A 14812-nucleotide genomic window follows, 5' to 3' on the forward strand; every position below is an offset into this window, starting at 1 on the left:
AAACTGTATGTCTTCAAAATAGGCTTTAACTAACCTTGAAATCTCTTCTGGAACCCTAAAAAAATTGAATGCCTTCCACAACAATGCATGCGGTACCGAACCAAAAGCATTAGCCAGATCTAAAAACACCACATGTAGATCCTTTTTCTCGGCTCTTGCTGTTTGAATCTGATGCCAAATCATACTATTATGCTCTATGCAACCAGAAAAACCTGCAATTCCTGCCTTTTGTACAGACGTATCAATTAAATTATTTCTTTTCAGGTACGTTGCTAGTCTACGTGCAACCACACTAAAGAAGATCTTACCCTCCACATTCAACAAGCTTATGGGACGGAACTGATCAATAGCCACAGAATCCTTTTCTTTTGGGATAAGAACACCACCTGCTCTGCGCCACTCCTTTGGAATAATCCCCTTCTTCCACACTATAGCCATTAGTTTCCATAGAAACTTCAAAACATCTGGTGCACTTTTATATAATCTATATGGAACCCCATTTGGCCCTGGGGCAGAACCTGCCTTTGCAGCCTTCACCACCTCCTGAACCTCACTCCACCTAGGGGGGTTAACATCCATTTTCCACTCTATATCACCTAACGGCGGCATGTCTGCTGGTAGGTCCAGGTCGCTAGACCTTCCCTTCTCTGTGTAAACACTCTTAAAGTGCTCCTCCAACTCCCTCTTTCCGACCTTTAGATTTCCTGACTTCTCCTTACTAAACAGACTCTTAACAAACCTAAATGGATCTCTAAAGAACTCTATCCTAGCACGCTCCTTCTTCTTCCTCCTTTTCCTCATAGCCTCTGCTCTCCGCAATTTTACCAACTTACTTCTCAACTCCTCCTGCAATAACTCAATGCCCTCTCTTTCTGCCTCATTCCCCTTCTTCCACTTCTTTCTGAGTAACCTTGATTCCTTAACCAGTTTTTCTATTTCTACCTGCCGCCTTGATTTAACTACATCTTGACACTTTACGTTCCTCTGCACAACACCAAATCTTGCCATTCCATAATCATAAATGACTTTACCTAGCCTGTTCAATTTACTCTCTGCTGTTCCCTTCAAACCCTCAAGCATACCTTTCAAGTCATCATTAATACTCCTCCATGCAATCTTGTCTCCTGTGCCTGGCCATTTAACTTTGGATCTTTGACCGATTCCTTTCTCCCTACCCATCTGCTTTCCCTTAGCCTTTGACCTATCAACACCTCCTTCATCCTCCACTCCTTCTGTGCTTAAGTTAGCCTCCCTAGTATCAAAGGTATTGATATCCTGCGGACTGTGGCACGTAACCTGCCGCTGGACTTCAGCCGACTGACTCAAACAATTCTGTTCAAAGTATTGTTCAATGCGGGGCCCCTGCACTCCTTCACTCAAGCACCTCATCTTTCCTTGGTGTATCCTCAGCCCTCTCACTGATGTGACCTTGCTCCACCCACACACACAGGTCAGCAACTCCTTTCCACTTACCATCCCACCTGCCTCTATGCTTAACCCACTTCTCGTAGTCATGTCCGTTCCAGAGTCCGTAACCATGTTATCCACCTGTGAGTCATCTTCCACCCCTGCTCTCGCTGACTCCTGGGGTATTGCTTTTTTCTTTTTCAATGTAGCTTGCTTGGTTGCACACACATGGTTAACCATGGTGGCTGCTACCATGGATTGCCAGCCCATGGCAGCACCGTTAGGGTCTATTCCCTCTTGTCAGCTGTCTTTCCATGCTGTCACAGGGTCTTTCCTCTGTTGTCAACTGTTCTCTTCACAGCAGTCACTAGCTTAACTAGATATCAAGTAATATAATACAGGAAATTGACAAATCCTGCACCTAACAGCTGGGGTTATGCATAGGGCTCAGCCAGGATCTACTACTCACTCAACTAACAACAATAGCAAAACCACCACAATCTAATACTGGCTCGACAAGAATCCAGAAGCACAGCCTAACACTATGTTCATGGTCCATTGCCTCAACTGCCAAGTAACAGACCTACCAAAAAATAACCTATGAACACACAGAATCCCTCCTTAATCTAAGCTCACTTCCTTTAACTATGGCAACAACACACTTACCTAAGCACAATCACACACAATAAATCACATTATAAGTTGCGTGAGCAGAACACAGCAACCACTACCATCTGATACTGGCTCGACAAGAATCCAGAAGCATAGCGAACTATGTTCATGGTCCGTGCCTCAACTGCCAAGTACTCAGACGTCTACAAAAACTCATGAGACAAATTATTACAAGAGCAGGACCACACCAATCCCCTTCATCCAAACTCTAACACAAACTTCAGTGCAAGCTCTTCTCAGGGGTCATCAGGCAGGCACCTTCCTTCGTCAGTGTTTCGCTGAATTAGGCCCACAATATTATTCAAAATATTATGATCTTATTCTATTTTATGACCTAAGTCTATTCTATTATAAAGTCTAATATTTTATTTTTAGAGGTTCTTTCATGATAATGCGTATAGAATAATTTGAAGCAACTTTATTTTTTTTAATATACTATTTGAATGCCTCTTCTTAGATACTGTTTCCTGTTACTCATCTACGCAATGTCCATGAATTCCCATAATGTTGCCTAGGAGACAACATGACCCTTCTCCATTATCAGATTAAACCTTCCAGGAAAATAGTTTTAGGGCCGGGTCTCTTCATCTCTTTACCCTGTCGTGAACGAGACAACATGAGGGCTGTTTTGGTTTTAAGCTACCAAGGAGTCCCAAAGAATTTTGCGAGATATCAGCATAACATTCATAAAGTTCCTCATGCTGAAACAGTGTCAGTTCTGCAGTTATTTATCATACAACTGTTATTATACTGCCCAGCACTATGTGGGAGTTTGCAGATACATGCTAATTATGCATAGCCATTACTAATGATTATTGCCTACAATTGCATCCACTGGCCTCTATACCAGCTGCTCACTGCTGCGTGTATATCCAGTAATAATACAGAATCCATTAGAAACTAATTCCCTGTCCTTAGAGCTCATTGCAGAAAGCCATTAAGTGTCTGCACTGAGCACAAATGGGGTTGGAAAATTGACCCAAATTACTGTGGGCATCACAGGGATGGGACTGCTGTCTGTGCAGGAGACAATAATGTTTCCACAACTTTTACTGATTACAATATGTTGCATAAGAAGTCTCAGCTACTTTACTTAAACAGACATAAGACTAATAACAAATTTTACCTGTCAAAATACTTATATTAGAAGCATGTCATCATTGTAAGACAAAACTTTATGTCACACAGGCCAGACACATGAAAGACACTTGCAGATACTAAACACACAGTAGTATGGGACAGGCAGGGTCAATAACAATATGGCAGCAATTATAAACAACATACCAAAATGTAGTAAGGGTCATACACAAAAAAGAGAACGGGCAAAGACAAAAGAATAGTCAAAAATACAAAAATAGTTCGGAAACGAAAACAAACAATAAAGTGGGCAAGGCAAAATTCGTAGGTTAGAAATAAAAACAAGTGGGTAACTAAGACAATAAACAAAGGAAATGTGTTGTAGAGGAGGCAGGGAACAGAGCAAACTGAGGGGTATTTATACTAGACAGACCAGGTGAAAACAATCAGCAACTGGGTGAGAGGGAACACTATAGTGTCACATGATCCACAGAGTTAGGGAAGTCCGGTGTGAGTGCATGCTGGTAATTTTTGAGTAGTTGTTAAGTAGTTCAGAGTCCAGAGCAGGCAGACTGGCAGCATCAGGTGTGACACTTCAAGTTGACTGTTTTCACAGTTTAGCACAGTGTGAATCTGTCAGTTGTTAAATTCAAATTTCACGAGCAATCGACCAATAGAAATTCTCCAATTTATATTGAAATATATTCTATTGAAATATATTTCCTTCTTATGTAAAGTTGCCACTTTGGAAATATGAGAAGGAAAACATTTGGATTTTTCACCTTAATAGTGTATTCACTATAATGATTAATAAGGAGTTTATAATAAACAACTTACTACTTTTAATTTTTTTTTTTTTCATTTTTATATGTGTTGTTATTTTGAAGACTTGACATGTTCAATTAAAAGCTCACAGCTGTCGAGGGACGCGGATGAGATGGCCTGGGTTTCTCAGCCACTACATCATAGAAAGCTGAGAAGATTCCAGAGTGAAGGATGCTTCTTATACAGCCTAGAAATACAATCAACAAATAGAGTGATATGATACAGCTAAAGTGAGGGGGGGGAGAAAAACAGCCCCACAAAAACTCACAGTATCGTCATATCATCATGATAGTGGGCAATGTATCATGATAATATTGCATCGTGAAATGCCCTGAGATTCCCACTTTTAATATAAACACATTGTATTTGGCATTATTGTGCACACAAAGAGCCACAATCATGAAATGTGACTAAAACAAAGTTGTGCGTAATCAAACGAAAAACTTTGTTTTGTAAATCCATTCAGTGGTCTCGGTGGTCCACATTCATACAAGTGTTTGTAATCTCCAAGTGTTTGTACTTACAAACAAAGCATACATGTGTAAAATATAGTAAAAGTGTTATTTGACTGTATTTAATTTAAATATTGACTAAAGAATCAAACTAAATTATACTAAATTACACTTAACAAGCAAACTAAACTTTTCTTCATATAGCCTGATATTCAGAGCAGCTTCTAGTAGCCTGTAGAGAGCAACTTGGTTTTGATTGAATCTTTTTATTTATATACAGCTCTGAAAAAAAAAATGAGACCACTTAAAAATGATGAGGGGTGGGTTTCCCGAAAACGATCAATCTTAGCGAATAACGAACGAACTAACGAATGACGTGAGTAAAGAACGAGCCAGTTCTGCGAGTGTTTCCCAAAGAGCTTCGCAACGTGAAAATTAACGAACGAGGTTAAAGAACATCTTTGTTGACTCCTCCCCCGAAACAGCGCGCTCAATCGATCCACAAATATCGATTCAACACTGCAATATGCAGTATTTATTCACTATTACACCATAAAAATGTAGAAATGTGTTGTAATTAACAACATTATACTCCTAAAGATACATATGACTAAATAAATACTCGAAAATCTAATCTATTTTAAAACATTAAACTTATTTTTTCATTTTTAAAACTATTATTGTTAATATATATTATATTAATAGATATTATACTAATATTATTAACAGTAATATTGATAGTAATATTAATTTATTATTATTCTAATTTTTATTATTATAAAAATAATATAATAATACATATGTTCCTGTGTGTGTGTGTATATATATATATATATATATATATATATATATATATATATATATATATATTACATTTTAAACCAACAGAAATATGTTTTGTACTTTATACTGTGAAGCTCCAGCTCATCCTAAATCACCATCTCAGTTGGGTTTATGTCAGGGGATTGTCAAAGCCATGCACCTTTTTGTCTACTAATTCCATTTGCAGCCGTGATTTTATGTTTTTTGGATACAATGTGGGTTAGCACCCGAACATCCCTTTCAGACAGCTTCCTCTTACAGCGTCCACAGTTAATCCTGTTGGATGTGGTTGGTCCTTCTTGGTGGTATGCTGACATTACCCTGGATACCGTAGCTCTTGATACATCACAAAGACTTGCTGTCTTGGTCACAGATGCGCCAGCAAGACGTGCACCAACAATTTGTCCTCTTTTGAACTCTGGTATGTCACCCATAATGCTGTGTGCATTGCAATATTTTGAGCAGAACTGTGCTCTTATCCTGCTAATAGAACCTTCACACTCTGCTCTTACTGGTGCAATGTGCAATTAATGAAGATTGGCCACCAGACTGATCCAATTTAGCCATGAAACCTCCCACACTAAAATGACAGGTGTTTCAGTTTCATTGTCCAACCCCTGTATGTAATAACTGTGAGACCACACCAGCCACTGTCCACCCGTGAGACAGCTGAAAATGCTACAATGACAAGCTAATGTATAATGGCAAAATGTATAATGATGCTGTATCTTGATTTTTAGCTAAAGAGTAGTATGCTGAAAAATCTTATGGTAATCGGTCCCTCCTGCAGTGTAAATGATGAGAAATCTGATTACAGGCAATCACAGGAAATGGCAATCATGTGCAATCATATCACCCAGGACATATGGTAATAGCAGGTGTAAACAGGGCCATTGTCAGTGATAGCGCATTGAATAATTGGGCGTTTTAGGGCTTTTGACATCTTTTTCTCAAATGATCCAACTAGAAGAGATTATTTCCAAGCTTGTCTCCAATTATTACAAATCTTTTGATCCATGGATGATCTTCTACTTCCACCTCTCTCATACAGTAGTTCTTATGGCTCTCTTCTTATATGTTATCCAAATGGTTGTAGGCTTTCCACAGTTACTGCAAAACCTCTGCAGCTCACCGCTCTGAGCACACACACACCATGCTCTCCACTACTTTATCTTCACACTCTGTTAAGTACGTGTACTTCACATTTCCCCTCTGAGAGCATATGGTCAACTCTCCAGCATGAGCACTGGCTTTGATGTTTCTCTGGATGGTTTTGTAAGATTTTAGGGGAAATTTTCCTGGTTGAATCTTCTGGCCACAAGGGTTTTTACAGTTTTTGTCTCACACACACACGCACATTCCACACACTGTCCAGGGTCCCATTGCATGTGTCATTGGCCGTTGGTTCTTCTGGTTGGGGTCCTAAACCCCCCCTCCTCCAGCTCCCACAGGAGTGTTCTATTTTATAGCTTTCAGTAGCATGTTTGGATTCTTCCTTTTAAAAGCTGTAGTTTGGGTTCCTGCCGCTGTCATTCTGAGCCATACACCCACAGTGCAGCAAATTTAGAGTGTTTTGGTCAAAAGTCATATAGTTTTTAGTTTGCATGAATTTGGCTAGTGTTAAAAAGGTTCAGACACATATTATATGTGGATTTATGTGGGATTTCCTTGAATTGTGACCAAAAATATATGTGTGCAACCAGGAGACAGAAATCCATGCAAGAAATACAACACTGCAGTAATCTGTATATAAGATATTTATAGGGCCATGTTATTGCTGGCGTCTTGTGCATATCTGAAGTCCATCTGTGGTCATGAAAAGAGCAAGGCTTCTAAAGTAACAAACTGTCCAAACTACTCAGGCTTCCAATTTAACAAGCTGTCAAGAGCCTCATGTCAAGTACAGTATGTTTATACTTTTCTACTTTGTTTAACTTAGTGACATGCTCCTGATATTGTTAAATAAAGATATATGGACTCAGCAGAAGCAGGTAAATTGGACAAAAATGTGTAGAACATGTCAGAAAGCTGTAATAATTGTGTTATATTGCCTCAGATGAAAACATGCTTGTTTCTCTTTTAAAGTGGGCTGCTGAAAAAAATGAATGAGCTCTAAATTGTATTGATTTATTAATATTACTGAGACAACACACAGTAGGTGCATATGCTAGGTTAGGTCAATATAGCCTAGCCTTACTTACTTTTATGCAAAAACAAAAACATATACTGCTCTGTAAATATGAAGAGACCACTTTAGTTTCTGAATCAGTTTTTCTGATTTTGCTATTTATAGGTATATCTGTGAGAAGAATGGACATTGTTGTTTTATTCTATAAACTACAGACAACATTTCTCCCAAAATTAAAAAAATATATATTGTTATTTAGATCATTTATTTGCAGAAAATGAGAAATGGCTGAAATAACAAAAAAGATGCAGAGCTTTCAGACCTCAAATAATACAAAGAAAACAAGTTCATATTCATAAAGTTTTAAGAGTTCAGAAATCAATATTTGGTGGAATAACCCTGGTTTTTAATTACAGTTTTCATGCATCTTGGCATGTTCTCCTCCACCAGTCTTACACACTGCTTTTGAATAACGTTATGTCACTCCTGGTGCAAAACTGGTAAAAAAGCAGTTCAGCTTGTTTTAATGGAGTGTGATCATCCATCTTCCTCTTAATTATATTCCAAACATTTTCAATTTGGTAAAATCAAAGAAACTCATAATTTTTAAGTGGTCTCTTATTTTTTTCCAGAGCTGTATATATTATTTCCTGGCCCTACCTACAGAGGCTTTTGTATAGACAACTTGGAGATTTTGTTTTATTAAAGCATGCTGTTCTCAAAAAAAAAAAGAACATTAAACTTTCTTAGTCAGTTTACACAAAGGACATCAAAGACAAATGTATTCCTTAAGGATCAGAAATGATGTTATAGGAAGTGACATTCACTCAATTAATCCATTCTAAACTCAGACAGACAGGTCTGGATTGTCTGTTGGCTGTCATGCAAATATATCCTCTAGAGAACTACTCTCTCATACAGTCTTATGAAAAATGCAGGATAAGCAAAAGGCTCATTGAAAGAGCAGATGGTATTCAGCGGCCGCAGTAACCACTGATCCCACAGATTCATTCATGTCATAGAAAAAAAGCTTCTCATGACATAAGAGAACTGAATAGAGTGGGGTCTGGACAGCAAGCCTGCCAGGCTAAATGGTTGTTGTACTGTCACTTCCTTTGGAAGAGCTGACTGATGATGTAATGACATATAATGCAAAGAAATGCTTTTTAGAATAAAGATTAATACCAACATTTACTTAAAAAAACATGCTTTTATATATCACTGTGTTCATTAAAACATCTCTAAAGTTCTCATCATGAGAGTCTAGTATTATTTATAGTTATCTTCATATTGATCTTCTTTATTGACAACACCCAATCATTTAAATCCATTTATTTTAATATCTACAGGGGTTGGACAATGAAACTGAAACACCTGTCATTTTAGTGTGGGAGGTTTCATGGCTAAATTAGAGCAGCCTGGTGGCCAATCTTCATTAATTGCACATTGCACCAGTAAAAGCAGAGTGTGAAGGTTCAGTTAGCAGGGTAGGAGCACAGTTCTGCTCAAAATATTGCAATGCACACTACATTATGGGTGACATAACAGAGTTCAAAAAAGGACAAATTGTTGGTGCACGTCTTGCTGGCGCATCTGTGACCAAGACAGCAAGTCTTTGTGATGTATCAAGAGCCACGGTATCCAGGGTAATGGCACCGTACCACCAAGAAGGACCAACCACATCCAACAGGATTAACTGTGGATGCTGTAAGAGGAAGCTTTCTGAAAGGGATGTTCGGGTGCTAACCCAGATTGTATCCAAAAAACATAAAACCACGGCTGATCAAATCACAGCAGAATTCAATGTGCACCTCAACTCTCCTGTTTCCACCAGAACTGTCCATCAGGACAATAAATTATTGTGGTCTAAAACCAGGTGTTTCAGATCCTTTGTCCAACCCCTGTATAACCATTGCTAAAAATGTAATACTGCTGTATATGAAATATAGTACGGTACTTAAATCTCAATTAATCATTGGTTTAATCTCCTTACAGATCAAAAAATATTAAATCATATGAGGATGCCTGGTCACTTCTCTTACAATACATTGAGAGCTAACTTTTCTGTTTATGCTTTTATAATTGCTTGTTTTTGTCCTGTTCAGTCTATCTTGTCATGTTTTTTTTCTCTTGCCTTTTTTCCTTCTTCTCTGTGTTTGCATGTATAATTGTATTGCAAATCACTGTTATGATTTATCACACATTTGTAGATAAAGTAGATATTTTAGAAGTTGATATTTTACTATTAATGATTCACTGAATAATGCCAATTACTGCAATATGATGTTTTAATCACACTGACATGTAACAGCAGTATTAAAAATATATATATATATATTTTATTTTTTTATACACTGCTGTTTCATGACATGTCAGTGTGATTAAAACATATATATGTATATATATATATATATATATATATATATATATATATATATATAACATCAGGTGTGTTAAATCAGAGCTTAATAGTGTTAAGCTCAATGGTGTGTTGAAATTATATTATATATTTACTTTAAATGAATACTATTCTGGGCATTTAAAAGCAGACATAAGTTGTATTGCGGGTTGTCTACACTAATGTTAGACATTTCATATATTTTTAAAATAACAAAGTGAATGTTTTATCTTTTGTTCTACTGATACACGGTTAATGACTGATGCAGGTTTTAAAAATTAAATATGATATTCCTCTAAATATGTTTTTGCTAATATGTTTTTTAAATATGTTTCCACAGTCAGTACCACTTCTTCTCAGCCTGCACGGAGCAAAACGCTGAGCGGATCGGCTGCTTCTGGCCCAACCCGGTGGTGGAGCACTATATCATCAATATCCACAAACAGTTCTTTTCCAACTGCACCGTGAAATCTGTGGTCTGGGGTGATCCGTCAGAAGATACCGTCACTGTCCTTATTCTTATTCCAGTCTTCCTCACACTGGCCATGGTGGCACTGGTAGTATGGTGCAGTAAGAGAAGTGATATCCTGGCTTAGCGCTGAAGAGAAAGTCCCAGAGGAGAGGTGATGATCAGAGGACGCATGGATGTATTTCAGCAGGAGTGTTAACCTTGCTTTGATTCAGGACGTTCACAAATGCACTGGAGGACAGTTTTGGTGGAGGACCTGATGAGCCCTTGAGGACACCTTCTACTAAGACTATTGGGAGCCCCTGTTCTCACTGAGCTCATCATTTAAACACATCATTTGAGAAACTCTGCCTATTGGGACTATGGGACTATGTCCAAAAGTAATGCAGTTAAAAAAACTGCTACAGTGGATTTCAGAAAAAGTGTAAAAAAGACTTTTTTCACTTTTTCACCGAACAGTGAATTTTTAGAGACAGAATGTGCCACTCAAACATTAAGAGTGTCTTTCTTCAGGAGTTCTCTGTTCTGACGTCTTTGTTGATTGTGTCTGTTGATGTTCCACTGAAGGACTGCAGTCTGCTCCAGTTAATTATGAGATGTACATTTTAATCACTGTTATGAGTCGTCACAAATTTGTAGATAAAGTAGATATTTTAGAAGTTGATATTTTACTATTAATGATTCACTGTATAATGCCAAATACTGCAATATGATGTTTTAATCACACTGACATGTCATGAAATGGCAGTATTAAAAAGTGTTATCTTTTAGGAGATGGCTTGGGAACTCCCATATCTGTACAAAAACTCACAAAAACTCCCATATCTCATCTGTGAATGAGAGTAAACACTGACCATCATGCGTATGGCAAGATAATATGAATTATCAGATGATATGAATTATCAGAATTATTAGGAGTAAGGTCAGATTGTGGGATGTGCCACTAAACCCTAGTTTTATTATAAATATCTGAAATGTGTTCCTTTGCATAATGAAACATACCAGACCTGCTTAACATTTTTTTTAAACCTTTCCTAACCTTTAAAAAAGCTTTTCCCTGTGGTCATACCCACCTTTGCAGCGCCCTCTCAGGTTCAGATGTGCTATAGTCGAGGATGATGTTGATTTTTCCATGTACTTTGGTATGTGGACACATCACAATATGCAGATCAATCGATCAATAATACCGCCCAACCATCTGCGTCTCACCTCTATCAGAGGCACACTGCTCAGCCCAATCAGCTCTCCCTCCTGCCCCGCCTCTAAACCTACATCACCCAATGCCCCTCCCAATCTGTCCCTCTCATTTTCTAACCTTTTTCAAATTTGAGGTGAGGGTGGAGTCAGCAAAAAGCATGGGTTTTACTAGCCCTTTAAGTGCAGACATAAACATTCCTCCATCCACACTGATCATGACTGGTGGGATCTGGCTAGAACTCAGTTCTTGTCAGTTCAAACAGACAAGCAGCAGAACTCGCATGTATATCCCACAGGGCAGTGTAGCATTCATTAGCTTCTGTGGGACATGGCAAAAGTTATGTAACTCAATACTAGTTCCTGTCCCATGGGTTCAGTGGACATTTGAACCAAATGTGAAAACTAAGCCTTTAAAGTATAGCATACCGTTATAAGTTCAATGTTCAGTGTGGTGAACTGTCTTGTATATAATGTATATATATAACTGTGTTGTTTAAAAAGCACTATATGAGCAGGGACTTTGGATTAAATGTAAAAAAAACCTGACAAATCTAAAAAATTAGAATAGCTCGTTTTAATAAAATAAATTAAAGAAAAAGTCATTAGATGTTTTGCAGTCAGCACACAGCAAAAACGAAAATGGTCAGAAACCAAACTATCAAAATACTGACAGGGAATTGCCATAATGTGGGATACTCAAAATCTGTTTGTACATTTTCTTTAAATAAACGAAACAAAAAGAACAACAAAAACTATGGGTTCATTTAATATTCCAGGTATTACAGTCTGTTACTCAAATGTCCAATCACAGACCACCATGCTCCTCATGGAAAGATCACCTAAAAGTCAGTGACATAGCATTTATCCAAAATGTATGTAAGAGGTATGTATTTCTTATGTATAAAACAGTCCTGCTATTTTTTATGATTTGTTCATGTTTGTTATCACCATATTTAGATTAGAGACATCTGTCCATCTGATGTTTCACAGTCATTCATATCTATTACAAACCTGGATACTTATGGAACCAAGAAGGCATTCTTTAAAAACAATACATTCTTCATTAAAAACAATACATTTAAAGCACCTTTTTCAAAAGTGTACAATAATGGTTATTTAGACATCTGACACAAACTCAGCAATGGGAATGGAAAAAGGTTTTTGTCAAAAAGCAACACTGTAAATTAAAGAGCTGATTATACTGTCCTTTGTCTTTATCTACTACAGCACTAAAGGCTCAGTAGCCTGAAAGTGTTTAGTGAAACTGTGCAACACTGTAACAGGTAACAATATAATGATAATAAAAGTTTCACTCAAATTGAAAAGTCATTAACCACGAATTTCTCCAAAACGCCAAAAATATACATTTAATTTCTGAAACCTTCTGAACCTTAAATAGAAGTCTTATTATAAGTAATTAAGGAACATTTCTCGTTCCGTTCATCATTTAAATTTGTCAAAATGTAAAGAACAACTGCTGTATTCATAATAAAACATATAACGTGATGAAATGTATCAAACATATTTGAGTCCATTATGAAATGTAACATTTGCTTTAACACTGAAAGTAGCAACATTGCCTAACATGGAATCACCTATTTATCTTTGAGTATTACTGACCTAGGAGGTTTTTATTTATATGACTGTGAGTATGTGATTTAAGCTTTTTAGCATGTGTCTCAGAGTGGGAATAGAGCTGTTCCACACTGGAAAATGCAGACTGTCTGAGACCAATTGGCACGAAAAGTACTGAATCACTATACAATCTTTCCTCCAGTACTTCGTTTTGGGATGAATTGGTGAGTTGATGGATTAGGGGTGATAACCCTGACTGAACTGATGCCCTTGTTACTAATATTTATATCACTGAGTGCAAGTAAATCCTCACAACAATCCAAAGTATAGTAGTAATTCTTCTCTGGACAGTAGAGACAGTTATTCCAACAAAAGCAGGACACATTTTTTTTTTACAACAAATGTCCAAAAATGTCTATTGAATTATTTTAAATATTGCTTTCAGACAAAATTAGCAATGGAAATAGAACAATGTGTTTGTCAAACAGCAACACTATGTAAATTGAAGGGCTGATTATACTGTCCTTTGACTTTTATCTGTTACAGCACTAAAGACTAAGTAGCCTAAAAGTGTTTAGTGAAACCGTGCAACACTGTAACAGGTAACAATATAATGACGATGAAGTTTTGTGTCACTGAGTGCAATCAAATCCTCACAACAATGCTCCAAAATATATAAGTAATTCTTCTCTGGACGGTAGAGACAGTTATTCCAACAAAAGCAGGATACATTTTTTTTTTTGAACAATAAATGTCCAAAAAGTGAAAAATTTTCTTTCTCTCCTACTTTAATTTGGACACATGCTAAAGATTTCAGAGTGGTACTTTGTGTGGATCAAATGTATTGACTTACTGATAATGCAATATATTTAAGAAATGTGAATTGCCCAAAAAGTCCCACATTAGGTTAATGCAATAAATATATTTAACTCCAGTCATTGAACCGACCCCTTGCCTTTGTAAGACAATTGTACTGTGTGTTTTGGATTCTGAGCCCGGCGTTTATTTCAGGATAAACAAATTAAAATGACACAGGAGGCATTATTTATATGACTGGGAAAGGCCTTGCATTGTGATTGGCTTAAAGATACAAACTGAGGACAATGAGGCTCTGAAATGTCTTGCTTCATGCCCTCAAGGCTTGCCATGAGGCAGTGGTCCTTCAAGTTAGAATCCAGGAAGGAAATAAAACTCGTTCCCATCGTGGACAAAGAATTAGAGGAAATGGGCTGGCTATGATTTTTACCAAACGAGTCACAGGAACTGTGGAGAGGGCCGTTTTTTCTGAAATGTGCATTGTGTTGGCTAGGGCTGCACTACTGTTGGCACTATTAAGAGAACTAATATGTTATATGAGACATAACCTTTTATGTGTGAATTAAGGATATAGCCTGAATATACTATTGTGTACACTGTATCTTTTATTGTGTAAAGTTACGAGTTTCACCTTGGACGTTTATGTCTGAAATGTACTGGAGTCTGTCTAAGAAGAGTTTTGTAGTAAATTTTATTTTTAACCTTTTCTCTTTTTCCTCTTTATTCCTCTTTATACTCTCTCTTTGTCTCTAACGTGGTTCTTCTCTCTTTCTCACACTATTATGGCCATGTGGAAACCCAAACAGGACATCAGCAGAAGCCCCAGCAGCTCTGTTCCCCTCTCTCCCTGTTCATGACCATTATAGAGCAGTAATACACATCCACTCGGACAGACCATCCCCTCCAGCCTCACAAGACCTATCCCATAATCATATGCATGAGGACGGGTTTATAGCCACCAGCAGAAATACAGC

At 37.4% G+C, this 14812-nt stretch overlaps 1 protein-coding gene across 1 annotated transcript in view; it reads left to right on the top strand.

Annotated features, from left to right (window-relative positions):
* The window catches only part of LOC103026338 (receptor activity-modifying protein 3), a 62415-nt gene extending 47871 nt beyond the window's left edge, over positions 1 to 14544 (top strand). Inside the window, exon 4 of the mRNA XM_007232423.4 lies at positions 10122 to 14544. Coding sequence (XP_007232485.1) covers positions 10122 to 10377 — 256 coding nt within the window. The 3' untranslated portion in view covers positions 10378 to 14544. The remainder of the gene's footprint in view (positions 1 to 10121) is intronic.
* The last annotated feature ends 268 nt before the right edge of the window (positions 14545 to 14812 follow it).

The sequence above is a fragment of the Astyanax mexicanus genome, chromosome 1 (genome assembly GCF_023375975.1).
Source record: "Astyanax mexicanus isolate ESR-SI-001 chromosome 1, AstMex3_surface, whole genome shotgun sequence".
NCBI lineage: Eukaryota > Metazoa > Chordata > Actinopteri > Characiformes > Acestrorhamphidae > Astyanax > Astyanax mexicanus.